Source organism: Sarcophilus harrisii, chromosome 3 (genome assembly GCF_902635505.1).
Source record: "Sarcophilus harrisii chromosome 3, mSarHar1.11, whole genome shotgun sequence".
Taxonomy (NCBI): Eukaryota; Metazoa; Chordata; class Mammalia; order Dasyuromorphia; family Dasyuridae; genus Sarcophilus; species Sarcophilus harrisii.
Genome location: NC_045428.1, coordinates 272,414,000 through 272,435,310, shown reverse-complemented (window position 1 = coordinate 272,435,310; position 21,311 = coordinate 272,414,000). Strand labels below are relative to the sequence as shown.

The 21,311-nt window shown below is 34.7% G+C and overlaps 1 protein-coding gene across 1 annotated transcript in view; it reads right to left on the bottom strand.

Annotated features, from left to right (window-relative positions):
- Positions 1 to 21,311, bottom strand: part of SMPX (small muscle protein X-linked) — a 79,601-nt gene that overhangs the window by 49,749 nt on the left and 8,541 nt on the right. The window contains exons 2-3 of the mRNA XM_031959492.1: positions 20,544 to 20,600; positions 3,373 to 3,459 (exon numbers count right to left, since the gene is read on the bottom strand). Coding sequence (XP_031815352.1) covers positions 3,373 to 3,459; positions 20,544 to 20,582 — 126 coding nt within the window. The 5' untranslated portion in view covers positions 20,583 to 20,600. The remainder of the gene's footprint in view (positions 1 to 3,372; positions 3,460 to 20,543; positions 20,601 to 21,311) is intronic.

Sequence of the window (21,311 nt, the reverse complement as noted above, 5' to 3'; positions counted from 1 at the left end):
GAATCATCAAAATCCAGTGGCAAGACAAAAGTCAGGATGACTATTGATGGCCTAAGGTACAGTGAATGACCTTGATGTCTTCAATGTTTGATCAAGCTCTAAGCATTCTACAGGACCTGTGTCAGTTGCCTTCATGGCCATTGAAACAAATTGTTCTCATCTATTCAATCTGACATCCAAGTATGGGTGTTGATCTACACAGGGAGAGGGCATTGGAGGCAGAGATTATACTTAGGTTTAAGCCTCACCTCTGCCAGAAAGTTTAAATAATAACTTTTGGACTAGAATTCAAGTCTATCTCCCAGTTCCAAGTCTACTTTTTTTATAAGGAACTTGCTGTCTCTCATGCAAAGTTTTATTCAATTTAATGAAAAGAGCCAGATCATCTATCTCTTGACAAAATTAATTTAAAAAAAACACAGTTTCTCATCATAAAGGCAAAATAATCAGTTAATGAATTCAGTGTCTCATAGTGTTAGAAGGAACCATCTAATCCAGGAGTTCTTAATTATTTTATGGCATGGATGTTTTTAGCAAACTGATGAGGCCCACAGATCCTTTCTCAGAATGTTTTTAAATAGATAATAAATAATGGTTTTAATAAACAATAATGTTTTACATTAAATGTAATTAATTAATTAAAATTAAAAATAATATTTTAAATAAATGATATATATAGGATGATAAAGGAAATCCCACTCGGGGTTAAGAATTGAAGCCTCTGTATTTTCTCTACCAGTGACTCTGTGTAATATTGAAAGGATAATAATATCACTTCCTTTTCCTAAAAGAGAAATGATTACTTTCAGATCTACCTAAGCATAGTCTTGAAAGATTTTGCTTTGAAATCTTTTAGAAGAAAAATACATTATAAATGTAAACAATTTCTGGTGCCTCACATTGTCTCCTGTGGGTACTCAACAGAGAAAACTTAGACTGAATAGTCTATCTTTGGTTTTCATTGTTATAATTAACCCTGTTTGTGTTTTATGAATATGACCTCATCTCTAGATGGGTATTGTGTAAAATAAAAATGAATTGTAAACTCAAAGAAGGCAGCTGAATTAGCATTTAATTGTCTACTTTCACACAATGTGGTTCTATAAAGGAAAGAAAGAAAGTAGGGAACACAATTGTAAGGCCAATGTGCTGTTTTTATTGTCCTAAATTCCTTCATGTAGGTCCCTAGGGCAGTCAGGCCAACAAAAGCCACATGAATGAACCCCTAAGAGAAAAATTATTGCCATGACTACCTAAAAGGATTCTGAAGTAATAGCACCATAGATATAGGTCATTAAAATGTCCGTAAAATAGTTCATAAGTAAATGAGCAGGGAGAGACTTTCAGTTGAGGTCAATGTGTTACCAAGTTGGACAATGCTCTGGTGTGGTATAACCCAATTTATTATTTTTGAAATCTTTAACTAGGAGATTGAATAAAAGAATTCCAAGAAAATCAAGTCTATCACACCCCACTGAACTATCTTTTAAGCTGATGCCCCAATATTTATTCATTTCATTATAATCTTCACCTCAGGCTAGTTTCTTTTTATCTTTACAAGTAACTAACTTTTTTTGGATCAGCCTCTCATCTTCAAAGTTAAATTGGGAGATACATCAGGGTATTCCCATGCAAAATTGTCCTAGTTCATCTTACACACAACAGCGATGACTGCCTTATGGATTCAACAGCAACCAAAATTTGTCATTGAAAACTAACATTTCTCTTTTCTAATAGACCAAAGGGATTCCTGAAAGAGGGGAACCTATACTATCTCCCCTTGAAAACTGTTGTCTTGACTCTCTAGTCACTATTGGAAAACTTTGAGTTTCATACTTCCCCAGGCAACTAGGGATCATACATGTAAGTAATTATTTCAGTACCCTGGTCTCATGATGTGAGATCAGAAACACCATGGTAATGACAGTCAGTACTGTAAATCAGAGGAACAGATATATTCACAAAAGCAGATTAGGTTAAAATATTCCACACTAGTCTTAACATGGACAACTTCCTCCCTTTCCTATTTTCCAGCTCTCCTTTACATTTTTCTTTCCCCTATTAGAATGTAAACTCTTTAGGAATGTAAATTCTTTGTTTTTATATCCCCAGCATCTGACACAGTATATGGCACATGTAAATAATGGTCTATCTCTCCTTCCATCCATCTATTTATCTATCTATACAATTATCTATCTATTTATCCATCTATCTATTTATATTAGTTCAAAATGTCTAGTTAGCATTAGGAACCCTAGTCCTAAAAATGGAGGAAATAGAGAGGAGTGGCCTCTCTGGCCTTGGATATAAACCCTCTGTTTCTTCTGAATTGCATATTTCTCTGTGGCATGAGAATTTAAAGCTGCTTTAAGTGTGCTCATAGGGAAAAGATTGGATACAAAGAATAAAGTTTTATTAGAAACCACAAATTTGGATGTGGTGTTCAACATCAAAACATTTAGTCCAGGAGTTAAAGAAACCTTTTTAAAAAGTTTTAATACCTACCCTATGGGCCCCATTAAATTCTATTTCTTTTGCCTTATTGTAGCAAATGCCTTTAAAATTTTTAAATTATTATTTCTTTAAAGACAAACTCTCCCAATTTTATCAGGGATGTTACATAGAGGGAAAGAAATAAATATTTAAAGGAAATAAAGAATCTTTGCTTGGGCTTCATTATTAGCCTTTATAGTCTGACCTCCATTTTATCTGAGCAATTTCTTGTAAAAAAAAAAAAAAAGGAGGGAGTGGGGAGAGGGTGCAAGGAGGATTATCTGGAAGAGCTTATCGAAAATGGGTTGTTGTTTTCTTGTTATTACTGCTTTGAAAAGGACATTTTGGATTTAAAATATTTAATACTTTTTTTTGGTCTAATGCTCCTGCACAACCTTTTTTGCTTACTACATGCCCAACCACGCAACTTGGGCATACCTACTCAGACAGATACAAATCTCCAAGTCAGAACAAATTCAGCAAATTGATTGAATATAATTATAAAAAACAAAATGAACCTGCAAACTCTCTCCTCACATCACTCTTCTTCCCCATATACACACATATGAATCATCCCATAAATCAATCAACAAATATTTAGAGAATCCTTTTGTCAAATAAAGCATCAAACTAAGTGTTGAAATATATTTGCACAGGAAAATAGACTTGAAACTAATTAAGGTGGGTACTGAAAAAAAGCCATTCTTCTTCTGAATATATTGAGGAGATACATAAAGGAGCTGTCTCTAGATTGAATTGTTCTTTCCCAGGCCCAGAATGAGCTCCTGGCCTCTGCTCCCCTCTAGTGGGAAGAGAAGGCACTCACAAAAAAAAAAAAAAAGCGTCTCAGCCCATGCTTTTTTAAAAATTTTCCCTTACCTCATCTGTTTCAGGAGTAAATTCTTTTCTTTTGGGAGGCTGTCCTGCTCCTGGCCGAAAGGCTCCCATTGGGATGTTGATATTCGCCTATGAGAGAAAAACATTGAGAGATTGACTACAGGAAAATAATGAATCTGCAATGAATTCCCAAAGAGGCATCTTCCTGCACATCTAACTACCAGAAAGGGGAGGAGACTGAAGAGAATGTATACGGTTATTGAATTTTCAAAGGAAGAATGACACCATGCGTTTGTTATAACAGAACTACCAGCATGTCAGTTCAAAGCTATGTATAGCCAACCTCATTACTATCTAGAGGTTTACCCTTCAGATTACAGAATATGAACCAAAAACAATAGGGTTGCTCATTTCTTGGGATGTATTGCTCTTTCCTCTTCTGTTCTTTTCTGTCCATGAAGAGAATGCATATTCCCTAAGCACAGAGAGGCAAGCATCCTCTAGCCTGATTTGAATCTCTTCCATTCCTCCTCATTCACCTAAGGCTTTTATTTGCAGTATAAGGGAGATTTAGCTAGGCTAGACAGTCTCTCTCCATATCCTCATTCCATAAAAGTTCACAGACATTACTAGCATATAAATGAGTCTTTATTCCCCATTATGTAGTCATTTGTGATAGTGAATGAGAAGGGCAGCAGATTGGGGAATGAAGGTTTCTATATACCATTCAGATGATTTAATATAGTAATTATACTAATCAACAACATGCCAGGATTATGATATTAAACTTAAGCACCCTAAATTTTAAAACCCCTTAGGAAGAATTTTAAGACATTATGAGTTTTATAGAATCACTCATGAATGAATGAATGATAAAACATTTATTAAATGCTGAGGATGTGGCAAGCACTGTACTGAGCCATTGGAATACGAAGAGGAAAAAGTGAGACAGGTCTTGTTCTCAAGAAGCTCAAGTTCTAATTGTCAGAGATGGCAAAGATAAGGGAATTCAGCTGCAGGGCAGGTGGAAAGGCCAAGAAGGACTAAGAGTACAGGAATGAGGTGGAAGGTAAAGTTTAGGAATTCTGAGAGTCCATGAACTAGTCAAGTGGCTCAGACTCTAAAAATTATACTAGCAGAGCAGATGATAGAACCCAAAGGATCTTAAGACCCAGGGGCAAGGCAAATGGTAAGACCTAGTGGTCCTTCATTTGAAACTAAATCATTCGGATTTAAAGGAAATATTATTTCATTTGAGTCTCATAATAGCCCTTTTAAATAAATATCATTACCCCCATTATCAGATAAGGAAAATTAATTTCATAGAACTTAAGCTTTTTATTCACTAAAGGGCACCCAACTAGTGTCAGAGAAAAGATTTAAACTCAATTCTCCTAAACTCTCTGAGCCTCAGTTTCTTTATCTGTAAAGTGAGACACTTGAACTTGATAGCCTCTAAGGATTCTTTCAACTCTAAATATATGATCTTATGATTCCAGGTACAATAATCTATGCAGTACCCCATTTTATGTTTCTCAAATAATTTGAAAAACAAAATAAAAATATCTGTATATGTCAGGATTTAGAGCTGAGAGAAAACTTTTGTTGTTCAGTTGTGTCTGACTCTCTGTAATCCTCTGTGGGGTTTTCTTGGCAAAGATACTAGAGTAGTTTGCTATTTCCTTCTTCAGCTAGATGAGGAAACTGAGATGAATAGGGTTAAATGAGTGGTCTAGGATCCCAATAGTTAATAAGTGTCTGAGGCTAGATTTAAACTGACAAAGGTGAGTCTTTCTGACTTCAAGTTCATTCCACTGTGCCAACTAACTAAATTTCCTGAGAACTTAGAACTTATCAAATCTGGCCCTCAGCTTTAAGATCGGGAAAGAGAAGGGGAAAAGCCCTGAACTTAAAAAACATTTGAATATGTATAATATAATGAAATATAACAGTTCAAGATAGTTATTGTTTTGTTTGGCTTATGAATTTCATTTCAGTGGTATATATAAAGATTGTTTCCTGAGCAAAGAGAGTGAAAAGAATGTCCTAACACATACAGTAGACATAAGATAATTATATTGAATATGTAGTTTAATTTTGTAAAGTGTACCTCAAACCATCCACCAAAAAAAGTGATTAAGAGCTTTTGGATAGAATTTTGAAAGTTCAGACTGATTAGATGAGAAGTTAAAGGAAATACATTTGAAGGAGCAATGAAAGATGATATTTAAAGGACCCAGAATGTTACTTCTAGGAATCGTCTGCTAATGATATCTTTTGAAACAAGTTTTTGAGAGTTTTAACTTATTTTCCAAACTATGAATGAACTAATAAATCAATATTCTACTACTTCATTTTCTACAATACCAAGTACACCATCCAATAGTGCAAATTGTAACCCATTAGTTCTATGTGATTTTTGTCCATGTCTTCCATATTGCCTCACAAAACCAAAGGTGATTCTCTGTATCTAGAAGAACATCCTATAATGGATCAAAGATAACAGAAGAATCACTTTAATAAACAAGGTTCTCCAGATGATCATATCAGTATCAATACAGATTATTTCTGTTAAGTCCAGAAACATTATAGAGCTTCCTCAATGAGACCCATGGCTACTGAAAAGAGATCAGTAAGATAAGTTAAGTTGAAGAATAAATATAATATCTAGTGTTTACATAGTACTCTAAAATTTGCAAAGCACTTTACAGATATTCTAATTTTATCCTCATGACAACCTTGGGACATTGTTAATATTATTCCCATTTTAAAAACAAGGAAACTAAGGCAGATAGAGGTATGGATCACAAAGTTCAGGGTCAACTACATAGCATTTCCAATCCCTCTGTTTTTGTCTGCTTGCATTTTTTATTTCCTTCACGGGTTAATTGTATATTATTTCAAAGTTCAATTCTTCATGTGCAGCAAAATAACTGTATGAATATGTATACATATATCATATTCAACATGTACTTTAACATATTTAACATGTATTAGTCTACCTGCCATCTGGGGAAGGGGGTGAGGGGGAAGGAGAGGAAAAATTGGAACAAAAGATTTTGCAACTGTCAATGCTGAAAAATTACCCATGCATATATCTTGTAAATAAAAAGCTATAATAAAAAAATAAATATATAAAAAAATAAAAAAATATATTTTTGGTAAAAAAAAAAAAAGTTCAGGGTCAGATAGCTAGTAACTTTTTGAGGCCAGATATGAATTCAGATATTCCTTAGATCCATAACCACTGTGCCAAATTGATGCATATTTCCCAAGTAGTCATTGAATGTAGTTGAATGGGCAGTCCACTGACAGTGCATTAGTACATAAATCTTGGTTATAGATACTCAAGATGAATAATAAGGTGAAGCCAGAATTGAATAAGAAGAGCATAACATACCATATTTGGGAAATTGTGCACCATTTTTAGTAATTCCAAACTTCTCACTATGGCTAATTCAGATTTAACAGGAATATTGTCTTAGCAATTCTGTGATGGATGTGAATTGTGGACCAATATAAATCAAAATTGTAAATAACTTTTAGGCAATGTAAGAAGATGATAGCTGATCATTAACAATGACATGTATTACAAAAAAAAGCATCATCAAGAGCATGGATGATTAGAAAATAAAGTGGCCAGTTCTTAAGGAAAAGCAAAGAACAATACATAAACAAGACAAGCATTTCACTGATACATGTAATATAGCAAAAGCCCTAGAGGATTACCACTAGCATGTTGAAGAAATCATCTCTACAGAGAATTTCTGGGGGGAAAGGGGAATGTTATGATCATTGTTCAGTTGTATCTGACTCATCATGATCCCATTTAGAGTTTCCTTGGCAAATCCTGAAGTGGTTTGCCACTTTCTTCTCTAGCTCATTGTACAGATACAGAATTGAAGCACAGTTAAGTGACTTGCTCAGTGTCACATAGCTAATACGTGTTTGAGGCCAGATCTGAACTCAGGAAGATGAGTCTTCTTGACTTCAAACAAGCCCTGCACTCTATCCCCACACCACTTAACTGCTCCTTCAGAAAAAATATGGACAAAACTTTCAAAGAATGAGAAATTATGGATTTCTATCTGCACCACTGGAGAGAGTGAACATATGAAAGTGACCATGACCAAAAGTTCAAAAGGACCAAAAAACTTAGAGAGGCAACACATAGTAATGAGAAAACAGTCAGGATTTCTAGGATCTAGTCCTGGATTTGCTATAGAATATCAAGGAAACAATTTAACTTCTGTGGAATTTATTTTAGTCATCAGTTGGAATAAATTATCAATTAGGCCCCATTTAGCTCTAAAATTCTCTGACCTATGTTCTATATGACCTATATTCAATAATACACAATTAAATTTGAATATTAAATATATCAGATAAAAGTAAACATTAAATTTTTCAAATAAACAGAATTAGGGCACATATAACCAAAGTTAACTAAGTCATACATTTGGGAAAGGCTATTATGTGCAAAACTATTCATTTGTATATCCTTCTAGAGCAAAAACTGTAGTTTTATTACATTCAGGTACATTTCAGTCACACTCAGCTTATAAAGTTTTACCTAGTAGAGGCCCCTAGGAAATTATTTTACTGAACAAATATGAATGGTTTGTTGGTTTCATAGAAATTATTTGTATTTGTAGGTTCTTGAAAACAGTTGATTTCCTTAAGAATACAGAAGTCATTGTTGTGAACCCGATAAGAAGCAGGAGGAAATGCTTGATATCAACAATTCTACTTTTATAAACATAGGTAAGAGTACCTAAAAGAAGAAACTGCTGGGTATTATTATAATTTTTAAAATATATATTCATCATCCTGAGGACAGTATTTATTTAGGCTCATAAAAAGGTCAAGTAAACAATCTGTTGTCATTTTTAATCTAGATTACTTAAGTAACTTAAAACTCAGTGTTTACCAATACAGGACAAGAATGCCTTCAAGTTTTATGTCCTCTTTAAAAAAAAAAAAAGAAAAAAAAAGGAGTAAGCATTGCAAAGCCTTATGGATATGTAATAAAATAACCTGGGTTCAAACTTTTGCTCTGTCACTTCCCTTGGGCAATTCATTTAATATAATATGAACTTCAGTTTCATGTCCAATAAAATGAGAGTCAGAGTGTGTGTCCTATCTACCTCTAAATATATGATCATATAAAGATCTCATTTCTAAAATATAGAGAGAATTGACTCAAATTTATAAGAATACTAGCAATTTTCATATGAAGAAATTAACAGACAATTTTCAGATGAAGAAATTAAAACTCTAGTCATATGAAAAGATACTCTAAATCACTATTAATCAGAGAAATGTAAATTAAGAAAACTCTGAAGTAACTACTACATATACCTCTCAGATTGACTGAGATGACAGTAAAAGATAAGGATAAATGTTGGAGGGGATGTGGGAAACTGGGGACATTAACACATTCTTGGTGGAGTTCTGAACTGATCCAACCATTCTGGAAAGCAATTTAGAATTATGCCTAAAGGACTATAAAACTGTGCATAACCTTTGATCTAGCATTATCTCTACTGAGTCTGCATCCCAAAGAGATTATTTAAAAAAAAAAAAGAGGGGGGGAGAGGGGGAGGAATGGACCACATGTGCAAAAATGTTTGAAGCAGCCCTTTTTTGTAGTAACAAGGGACTGAAACCTGAGTGGATGCCCATCAATTGGAGAATGGCTGAATAAGTTATGGTATGTGAATGTAATGGAATATTATTGCTCTGTAAGAAATGATCAGCTGGATGATTTCCCTCACTTACATGAAGTGAGGGAAGTGAGTAGAACCAAGAAAACATTGTACACAGCAACAAGATTATATGATGATCAACTCTGACAGACATTGCTCTTTTCATCAATGAGGTGATTCAGGCCAATTCCAATAGACTTGTGATAGAATGAGCCCTCTGCATCCACAGAGAGGATTGTGGGAACTAAATGTGGATCACAACATAGTATTTTTACCTTTTTGGTTGTTTGCTTGCTTTTTTTTTTCTTTCTCATTTTTTTTTCCTTTTTGATCTAATTTTTCTTGAGCAGCATCATAAATGTGAGAATATGTATAGAAGAATTTCACATTTTTAACACATATTGGATTACTTGATGTCTAAGGGAAAGGGTAGGAGGAATGGAAAGAGAAATTTGCAAGGGTGAATGCTGAAAACTATTTTTGCACATATTTTGAAAATAAAAATCTATTATTTTTTTAATTTTTCAAAATTTTACCAAAAAAATTAACCTGTTAAAGAAAACTGATTTTTTTAAAAAAACAATTATGGATTGCTCTTACCTCAATGATTGGGAAGGATATTGAGCTGTTTCCATAAAACACAGCTCCTTTGTAAGAGGAATACCTACCAAGTATATGAACAAATATTTGGTAATAGTGGACTGGCATGCTCAAACCAAAAGATAAGATATTATAATCAATTCTTAGGAACTTTAGGTGCACCTTTTATCACATACTAATCACTCTTGGAAAGAAGGAAAGAAACAAACACTTAATAGGTGTTACTTAATAGGTACCTATTATGTTCTGTCACTGTGCTAAGTTTGCAAATATTATCTCATTTGATCCTCACAAGAACCCTGGTAGTAGGGGCTAATGTTATCTCCATTTTACAGTTGAGGAAACTGAGGCAGAGATTAATAGACTTATTCGGGGTCCTGTGGATAGTAAGTTCCTGAGTCTGGATTTAACTCAGTCTGCCTGACTCCAGGCCTAGAATTCTGTCCACTGGATTCAAGTGGGTAAAGGAGAAGTTCCAAATTGGAATAAAACTAGAAAAATATTATTTGCTCAGAGGTTAACTAACTGAAGTGAGGTCAGCCGCATTGCAGCATGTTTATTAATTCCTGTTATGTGCATGACTTCCAAAGAGATAAGTGAAGTTAACAAATGGACATTTTTTTCATAACTAATAAAATCTAAGAAGTATATTTCCTGTATATTTAGAGTATAGAATTGTGATCAGGAGAATGCCTAATCAATTTGATGGATACCCCAATCCACTTAATGAGATTATAGAATGTGGACAGACTGAGAAGAATGAGCCTCACTGGGAGGATGCAGTGACCTCCTCTGATTGGTTTCTAATAATTAAGCCTGCTTCAAAGATAGTTAATTGAGAGTCTAGGGGATGGATTTGTTAAAGGAACAAAAGAACCACAGTCTGTTAGAGCTAAGGGAAATGGTTCCATCTGTTTCTCTTTTTAAATGCTGTTTTCTTATCACAAAGTTTCTATCCCTTAACCTTTCAGCAGTGAGAAATGGAGGGGATCTCTCTTCCCTCCTCCTCTACCACCAAAACTGAAAAAACAATGATGGCTGACAGCAGAAACAAGCACATTCAATAAAAGGCATGGATTTGTCCAGAGTTGTCTTAAATATGAGTTTCTTGAACATTCAATTTCCAGATGCTTTTCTTATCTTTCATTTCCTTTTCTGAGTCTAGGTCAGCAAATAGCAAATAAGATGGATGGAATTTATTCCAATCTTGACAGTTATCTTGTGGTGTGAGAATTCCTGAGTTTAGTGTTCAGGTATCAATTGACCAGAGGGAAAAAATTTTCCATAACAGCACACTTCTCAGAGGAGACAAGGGCCACTGCCAAGATTGCCCTGTATCTGAAGAGCAAAAGAAAATAATGTTGGCTGGTCAAAAGATCTAGACCTTGCCAATCCTCCATGATAATTGCTATGGATTTCATAAATAACACAGATCTGAGAGAAATGTGAAATATCTATTTAGAAATTACACAAAATACTTTTGCCTTTAGAGAGTGGGATGAGGCAGGGTAGGACAAAGGAAAAAAATTAGTGTTTTGTTTTTTATGTTGTCCTTTATCAAGTCATTTTCACTTTGTATTTTCTGTGATGGAATTCTTTTTGAAATTTTCTTATACCTGACACTCTAAAATGTATTCTATTGCCCAAATTTGAGAAGACACTCCCACTTTTCAGCTCCTTTTTTTGTAGCCTCAGCATAGATCACAGTACCTGGCATATAATAGGCACTTAATAAGTGTTTATTGACTGATTAATTTACTACATAAATACTAATCTTTTTAAAAGAGATTTTACCCATTTTTATCCAAGGTAGGGATAGTCAGAGAAACAGACACCCTTTTTGGTGTTAGTACTTCCAGCATAAGCTAGGTTCCATGTGAATCCAGAATTTCCTCCAGGTCCTGAACCACAAAGTACAGATAAATAAAAGGGATTTCTAACTCAAAATGTTTGATGAAATGGTACAGACCCATTCCCATAGGATTTTATGTAACCAAATTATCATCCCCTAAAACCGATTTGGGGTTAGAGGGGAGGCACTATCCTCACATGTAAATTGGCTGCTCACATTTCTATCTCAACACATGTGAGGGAAAGTTTGAGATGGTAGAAATATGAACCTTGAATTGGGAATCAGAAGATCTACATGAGAGTATTATCTCTTCCAGTAACTTACTTTGGACACATTACCTCATCTTTCTCAGTCTCAATTTTCTCATCTGTATAACTCAGGGATTAAATTAGATGACTTTGAAGACCCCCTCCATGTCCAAATCTTTTATACAGTTCTATATTTTGAGAAAGGTCTCCAAAATAAGTGCACAAAATTGTATATGCTAAAAACAGAAAATAAGTAAAGACCCATCTGAAAAATGCTGAGATGATTACATGAATAGTTTCTTTTGCAGGGAACTTAAGACTTATAGAAAGTACATCAGAATATTTTTTACCATAAATATGATTTAGAGAATTCTGAATGGTCACAGGCACTGAATTAAAATTTTCAAAATTTAGCTATTTAGGTAACATGTTTATGCAGTAAAGCAGTTGTTATAAGCTTTAAATTTTCAGATAGCTGAACCCTCAAATTTTCAGATAACCATCCCCTCAAACTATTATCTCATATGCCTGCTAACTTTATCAATCAAGTTCCTAGAAAAAAATTAACTATTTACTCATTTCTTCCATTTCCTCTCCTCTTATGCAGTCCTCACCCCCTTGTAATTTGATTTGGGGGCTATAATTCAATGAAACTGGCCTCAAAAATTATCAGTTAAATGAGGTGATGCAAGGCAATTCCAACACACTTGTGATGAAAAGAGCCATCTGTTAGAATCCTTAATTGATAGAAACAATGCTTATGTTTATACCTTTGAGAGTTCACACATTAGCTCACACATTAGTTCACAAGTTTGGGAGATTCACAAGTCAGGATTCAGTATGAGATTCACAAGTTTACACTTCCCACAATCCCACTCTCAGAGGAGGAGTCAACCTTTGAGTTTACACCTCTAAAAAGGCATAAAAGGAGCTGAGCCAGTGAAGTCAGTGAGTTGAGATTGAGAAGCTAAAGACTGCAGTCAGGCAGAACTGGGGATTCAGAAGAGGAGAGGCTGAAGCTGGCAGAGGCAAAAGACTAGCAACGAGAGCTCTTGGAACCAAAGAAAGCTAAGCGGTCTATTTTGAAAGAGACAATAAAGGACTGTGCTTTAACTCCTGGCTGCATTTAAGGTGATTATTACTTGAAACTGAAACTAAGGCTGCCTCCAGAAAACCCCCTCAAGAAACCTGCTCCCAGAGAGAACCATCATATTTTAGAAAAGAAGAGAACACTACAGCCATCCACATTCAAAGAGAGAAAACTGTGGAGACTGAATGTGGATCAAAGCATCCTATTTTCATCTTTTTTGTTGTTATTATTTGTTTGCTTGTGTTTTTTTCTGTCTCATTTTCCCCTTTGAATTAATTTTTCTTGTGCACATGATGAATATAGAAATATATTTAAAAGAGTTAGAATTGCATATATTTAATTTATATTGAATTATTATGTTGTCTGGAGAAATGTGATGGGGAAGAAAGGAGAAAAAATTGCAACACAAAGTTTTGCAAAGGTGAAAGTTGAAAATTATGTCTGCATGTATTTGGAGAAAATAAAGAATACACCAAATGAGACCACAAAGAGTTGGAGAAGTAAACAACATAGCATAGGATAGAATTAAACATCTATTTGCTAGTGTTTTTTTTAAAGGTGTCAATTGATCTCTTAATTGCCAAATCATAGATACGATTTTTGGCTCACATATTTCTAGACCCATCTATGGCAGCTAAGTTACATAGTGAATTAGAGGACTGGTCCTAGAATCATAAAGGGTATACTCAAAGAACACCTCAGATACTAGCTATGTGATCCTGAGCAAGTCACTTAACTCTGATTGCTTCAGTTTCCTCATCTGTAAAATTAGCTGGAGAAGAAAATGGCAAACTATTCCCATATCTTTACCAAGAAAAATCCCAAATGGGATCACAAAGAATTAACTATGATTGAAAAACAATTGAACTTAACCTAACTGGTCTTCTGGTTTCAAGTCTCTTCCCATTTCAGGGTATTTCCCATAATGGCCCCTTCAAAACCTGGTCTCAGCTTTGTTGCACATTATTCTCCCTCCCATATTTTGCAACCCAGCCAAAGTGTTCTCTGTCCATTATAGAATACCCCCTATCCCATCTTCATGCATTTGTACTGGCTTTTACTCTGGAAACACATCCTTTTCACTGCCATCTTTCTTCAGGACCCAGAAAAAGCACCACCTTCTCCTCGAAGTCTCTCTGACACTAGCCCTACTGTTAGTGCTCTCCTTTCTGAAATATATTGTATTTATGCTGTTTATATAAATATATTTGTATGGAGATATAAATATATGTGTATCCATATATCCATTAATTTCCTGTGACTGCAAGCAAATAAAGTTCTCTTGGTGACTTCATTTTTCCATCTATAGTTGGACACAACATATTTTACTTCTTTCAAAGGGCTGTACAGAATAACAAACTAATTTCCAAATAAACAAAACATCCCAAAACAAAAACAATAAATAAATAAACTCAACGAATAGAATAGAAATAGTTATAAAACTGATCAGGGAGCTCTCTGTAGCCATGTAGATTCATTATTATAAAAGTAGTTCTGAACAAACACAAAGGAAATCAGCCTCTAATAGTTTTCTTTTCTTAATGCAAATTCTCATTATCCTTCCTTTTTTCCTTTTACCCTTCTGTAGTTACATCTGCCAATCATTTTAAAAGACCCCCCTGCCTCAGCTGGCATTGCTCATCACTTTTCCAAGCTAGACATTGCTAGTTACATTTTAGAAGTTGAGGGCAGAAAAGACCAATTAGATCTCTAGGCTTGTCCTCTGCCAGAACTGGGTTGAGTTCCCTGATAAGAGCCCTATCTGATGTGAAACTGATCCTACAATCGATCTCAACAGATGGACAGGAGTAAAAATGAAGTCCTTGTAAGCCAATTCCTCCACTCTCTTAATTATTGCTATTGCTCTCTACGTTGCCTCCTATTTGGCCCCATCTTTTGAGTACCGAGGATCCCAGAAACACTAGTCCTCTACATAATCATAACCCTCATTAAATTAAATGGAATAAGCTCTCTTTCCCAACTCTTTTGTGGTGTTGCTTTTCTACACTATTAGTTCTTATTTGCCATTGTTTGCTATAAACCACCTTTTCTCACTCTCATACTATTCCCTCCCCTGTTCACCTCCTATTCACCTCCTTCTCTCTCCATTTTCATGAAAATGAAAATTTTTCATGAAATGGCACTTGCCATTTTCAAGATTTCTCCCATTGAATATTTGTTTTTTAGATTATTTTCCACTGGTATCGTTCTAGTTTTCAAAGATCTTCAGTCCCCTCCTAGAAACCCTTGCCAAGATTAGTATTCCTCCCATATAACTTTTGCTAACTGTAGCTGTGATCAATGAACTTTTGGAGTGGGCTCATTTTGAAGTGTAATAGTCTATCTCTACAGTTATTCTCTTCTCTTACCAGATTCATTCTATCATTTCATTAACAAGCTGATGTTTTATAATTTATTGTAATTTATTGCTAAGACAATGGGAACTTCCTTCAAAGAGTTTCTGGGAAAAAAAATATGAGTTTTCTTGGTGAGTTGTTTAAAAGTGAGATATTTTCTTATTAAGTCCTTATAAGTTAAAAATAAAAATATATATTTAGGAATATACACTAAAGAATTAAAATGCAGGAAAGAAGGAAGGAAGGGAAGGAGGGAGAAAAAAGAGGGAGGGAAGGGAAGGAAGGAAGGGAGAGAGGGAGGGAGGGAAGGAAAGGAAGGAGGGAAGGGAAGGAAGGGAGAGAGGGAGGAAGGGAAGGAAAGGAAGGAGGGAGGAGGGGAGGAAGGAAGGAAGGAAAGAAGGAAGGAAGGAAAGAAGGAAGGAAGGAAGGAAGGAAGGAAAGGAGGAAGGGAAGGAGGAAGGGAGGAAGAAAGGAAGGAAGAAAGGGAGGGAGGGAAGGAGGAGGGAAGGAAGGAAGGAAGGGAGAGAGGGATGGAAGGAGGAGGGAAGGAAAGAAGGAAAGGAGGGAGGGAAGGAGGAGGAAAGGAAGGAAAGGAGGGTGGAAGGGAGGAAAGGAGGGAGGGAAGAGGAAGAAAAGAAAGGGGAGACAAAGAGAGGGAGTTAATACAAGGATCAAATAAAATAGTCTATGAAGCCCTATAAAAAAACCTTTATTTTACAAGTAAGGATATTAAATATTATTTTGTATCAAAAATTGCCCTTTCTGTGACTTTTTTTTAAAAGAAGTTTTTAAATATATCCTGGAAACTATAAATCTTTAAGTTGCTAAAATCTTAGTATGAATAATTTGATTTTCTCCCCAGTGGGTCCATGAGAACCTTGGGAGATCAAAAAAAAAAAATGCTAAAAAGGGGAGAAAAATTTTGCTCAGGTTTGGATCTGAGTACTGGCTAATAAAGCACCCTGTAAAGGTACCAATGGAAAGTTTTTCTCAATTTCATAAGACCACAAGTTCATGACTAAGGACTTCTTTTTTTTTTAATTTTCAATGCTTCATGTTTAACCTATATTGGATTTCTTGCTGTCTTGGGGAAGTGAAAGGAAGAGAAGAAGAATGAAAAATTTGTAACACGATGTTTTGCAAAGGTGATTGTTGACTACCTTTGCGTGTATTTGGGAAAATAAAATACTATTTAAAAAAGAAAAAGAAGATATAACAAAATAAAAATTCTAGCCCTTCAGAGGAGGAGGAGGAGGAGAGCCTTTATTTTATCTTAACAAGAATGATTTAGTCAATGAAGAATTAAACTGAGATTCAAAGGACCTGGATTTTTTCTGCTTGCAATGCATGAGTTTTCTCTGGGACTTAGAATTAATTTGTCTGTGCTTCTTTTTTCTCTCTGAGACAAAATAAATTATTTTTGTTTCCTTTCTTGCAAGAGATTCTGATGATAAAGAGTATAATATTAATAGAAGTTCTCTGAATCCATTATACTTTATAACATGGGAAGCATCCTCCAAGTAACAGAGTAGTATATATCTGCATTGACACCTAATATATTCTTTTTTCTTTAACCTATCCTGAGTCATTTTTGAAATCTTGCCCTTTGAACCCAGAGTGAGGAATGTTATATGACTGGAAAGTTCAACTTGAAAAGAGCCTTAGAGTTACTCTAAAGAAGCTCTTAAGTTTAATTTAGGAATAGCCAACAGATACTATGATGGTCACTTCAGAATAAAGAAGCCATTCTCAGTTCAGCTTTGGAGGTGATTTTTAAAAATTTTGAGCTTAAAAAATGGAAAAAAAATGGAAATGACCACCATGGTTTCCAAAATAGGGAGCACTTTCTGAAAAGCAAAAAGCAGGAGGTGCCAATGAACTGTATATCATTTAGTCTCATTAAGGAACTGTTACTATGCAGATTGTTGATAGGATTAGATATCACAGAGGGTCTAGCTTTCATCACAACCTGTCATGTCAAATTCTTTAATTGTAGATATCAGATTCAGTGCACCTAAATGTCTTCTTGACTTCCTCTACTTTCATGTCAACACTTAAAGAGCCTGTATTTAAGACATCTTATGCTAGGAAATAGCACAGTTCAACCAAAAATTTAACAGAACAAAAGTCTTCCATTTTGGGTGACCATCAACTGAAATCATTTTGATCTGTACTTTTCCTGAATGGCCTGGGATTTTATTCATCCAGACTAGAAGGAATTTTGTTATGGGATTCTATTCTTTTCCCTGATGAAAATTGATGTGATGAGTGAGTGGTAGATCATGAATCACCTACTCTAGAAGTGGGCAGAGAACCATTGAGCTCTTTTTTTTTGTTTGTTTTGGTTTTTTTGTTTTTTGTTTTTTGTTTTACCAGACAGGCTTACTGAGTTGATGGAATCATTTGGAAAGAAAACAAACCATGTTGGAAATTACTATGATGACTTTTAGCTCTATTGCATCTACCCAAGAAGAATGCAGTTTTCCTCTTCCTCTAATATCTGTCCACATGGTTCAGTGTGAATAAATCAAATTGACTTGATCCAGATAAAATAGATAACATAGTAACAGAAAAGAAAAATGTAGAGTGTATGGAGAAAATTATTTCAGTCCCTCAATCAAAATATTCCTTAGTGAAGGAATTCCATCTTTGACAGCTAATTCGCAGGATCTCAGAATTAAAGCATAAGCTGGGTATTGATATACACTGATATGAAATTTTTAGTCCTTATGATTAGTAAGAGTCTTTTTCCCCCTTTCCTTTGCAATCTTTCTTTTTTATTAAATTATTTATTTATCAAGATAAGATAGTGGATAGAGTGTTGGACTTGGAGTCAGGAAGATTTGTATTCAAATCTCACCTATGAGACTTACTATCTGATCATAGGCAAGATTTTACTTCTCAGCCTCAGTTTCCTCATCTCACTATCTTATCAAATGAGGATAATGATTACATCTACCTTTCAGGATTGCTGACAAAATCAAATGAAATGTGCTTTGCAAACTTTAAGGCACTAGATATTGCTAATTATCTAATTAATATCTAATTTTAACTTGATATGATATTTTTTCAGCACCCCTCAAATAACACCAGCTACTCAAAGATAAGGTACAGCAAAAAAAAAAAAAAAAAAAAAAAAGAATGGCTGCGGCACAGGATCTGAATTAAGATTCTACTTCTGACATCTAATATGTATAACCTTGCAAGACTAACATAACCTCTGTGAACCCCATTTTGTAATAAGTTGAGTTTTAGGTTATATATCCTCTGAAATTCTTTTCACCCAAGCATCTATGATGCTAAGAGATTTCAAATAGCAGTAAATCCTACTTCTAAGGGAAAAGAAGAATAAATGTCTTCCTTTTTGAAGGCATTTTAAATCAATCCACTTAGAGAAGATAGAGTTTAATGTAAGAAGTCATATCCCATTCAAGAAAAGGAATTGTTGGTAGTATAGACTTTTTTGTTTTTTCAGTTAGTTGGCTATTTGGTTTTTAGAAGAATAAATCTTAGTAAGATTGCTTAATATTTTCTTTTAAAACTGGATACTGACTTTTCTACATCTACCAAAATATTAGGGCGAATGCTGGAACATTTTAAATGAAAAATTAAGAAAGACCATGAATAAAGGAAAATCAGGAAGTTGGTTTTTTCCTCCTAAAAAAATAGGAGAGTAGATTAGGTCAAAGGAGAGAAATAAACGTCCTCTCAAATTGACATATTATAGAGCAACAACAAAATTCATTTTAATGCATTGTCAGTGCTATAACATAGCATGATTTATGGGATGTCATTAGAGAATGATAGCTTTATGTAGAGATCTTTGAAATTCATAATATACTTTACATAAATAAGTTGTTGAGTTTCACAAAGCCCATGTAAGTTAGATTGTGTTATTGTCCTCATCTTATAGATGAGACTGAGGCTTAGTGAGGTCCCAGAACTGGTTCATGATCACACAACCAATAAGCATTAGAAGGTAAAAGTAAGCCTAAATCCTTTAGACTGCAAGGAAATATAGGACTTGGGGCACTATATCATCCTGCTTAATTTAAAATGCCCTCACTGTCCTTGTAAGTATCAGGGATAGAATTTAAATTCTGGTCTTCCTTATTCCAAGTCTAGCATTCTATCCACTACATAAAGACACATGAAATAAATGTCAGTCAATGAACCCAGAAGAGAGAATAATTAAATACTTAGGCCTAGGTCTCAAGTCATTGCAGCTGAATACACAAGAAATTAGGATATGTCTTACTTCATGAGACAGAAGCTCATCTACTTGGATAAAAAGGCTATGCAAAATGACATTTTTGCCAATTAGTGAGGCCCATCCTTGGCCTTTTGTTCACCATATTATATCCAGGGCATGCTGGACATCTTGCTCCATTAATTAAGAGCTCCATTAATTCAAGGATATGCATTAGTCATGATTGATAAAGTGCTGTGAATTCCTTCACAGTTCCTATCACACCCTGTGATAGGATTTCTCCACAGCTCGATGACTCCATGGCAACATCACCATACCTATATCACTCAAGAGCATTCATGGCTTCCCACTCTATTTTTGACATTGATAAAGTGTCAGAGCTAAAATTAAAATGGAACTTTTTAGAGCATTATTGTGTTGAAGGAAGTCTAGAAGAAAAATTAGAACTATTCCCTAAGGGAAAGCAATTATCTCCATTTTTATCAGCAGATACTGATAAGGAGCAAAGCTGGAGTCAGGATGTTGCTTGGCAGTAAGTCTAATAGAAGGAAAGTAAAACTGAAGAGTTCCTTAGACTCCTTAAGAGAATTAACAAATCAAATTGATGATTGTTCATGCAATATTAAAAATGTTTCTTTTACTTCATTTCAAAATGCACCTCCTTCTTTTGGGAATAAGCTTAGGAATAATTTTTAACAAATGGAGACTAAATTTGGGAGGATGTAACGGAAGAAAAGCTTAAAAAGATGAGACAGGAAAATATCATAGGACACAATCCCCAGGAACATGGTTCTTCAAGAAAGCAATACTTCTAGTCCAGATCAATGAATGGAAACTGGAAACAATGAACATTCCCTTTTATCTGGAAGACTTTTTTTTTAAATAAGCATTTAGAAGAAGAAAGAAAGAATTTTAATTCTCATTCATAAATCATTTTTTTTGTTTTCTTATTTAGAATTAAGTAAAACCAACTTCTTATTCTTCACTTGTGCATATAACCGCAAGAGAACTTCCTTCTCTTCTTGAGTTAATGATCAACCAGTATGACTGCAGTGAACAAAATCAAGAACAACAAAAATATACACTTTATCAAGCAAATAAAATAGAGATTCCATAGTTGTTACTAAAATGTAAATATTGTCGCTTACCTGAATGGCTCTAACATTGGAAGCTGGCTGTTTGGACATATTCAAGAAGTCTTCTCCCTGAAAAACAAATAAGAAAATGTTAGAGCCTGAAGCATTCAGATTCTCCACCTTGATAAACTAGAATTTAACTCATTATTCTACTGGACAGTCATACCTTTCACTGGTCATATATCCTTTCAGTCTCAGTTTTCAAAGTTACTTAGCTATTCCCTTTTCAAATACCTAAAGGAGAGGGAACACCTGAGCTTTCCTTATAAATGATTCATAGGAGAAATGATGCTCTCCCTTGCACCTAATGTTAATGAGAGGCAATCAGAAACTATCATCTCCTTGCCCCATCCTACCCATATAAGGAGAGCAAAGAAAAACCATTGTGGGCGGTGACCCTCCATTACCATTTTGGGTAGTCACCGGTCCATTTTTATCTATCTCTGTGGCAAGCTTTCCATTTAAAGCTGGACTTGGTGAATGAGGAAGGTGATGAGAAACACTCCTCTGAACTTCTCTGATACTTGTTATCTAAATCATCCCACTGGTGCTTGGGCTACTCTGTTATTAGTTGTAACTTTATGTGCTTTACTCACCCTCATTAGACTGTGAGTTTTGTGAGGTTCCATTTTATTTCTGGGTGCTCAATGTCTACCACATTGTCTTGCACACAATAGGTAACTATTAAATGTTTATTTGAATAATAAAATCTTAATGGGCAGCTAGGTAGTGCAATAGATCCAGTGCCAGCCTTGGAATCAGGAGGACCTGAATTCAAGC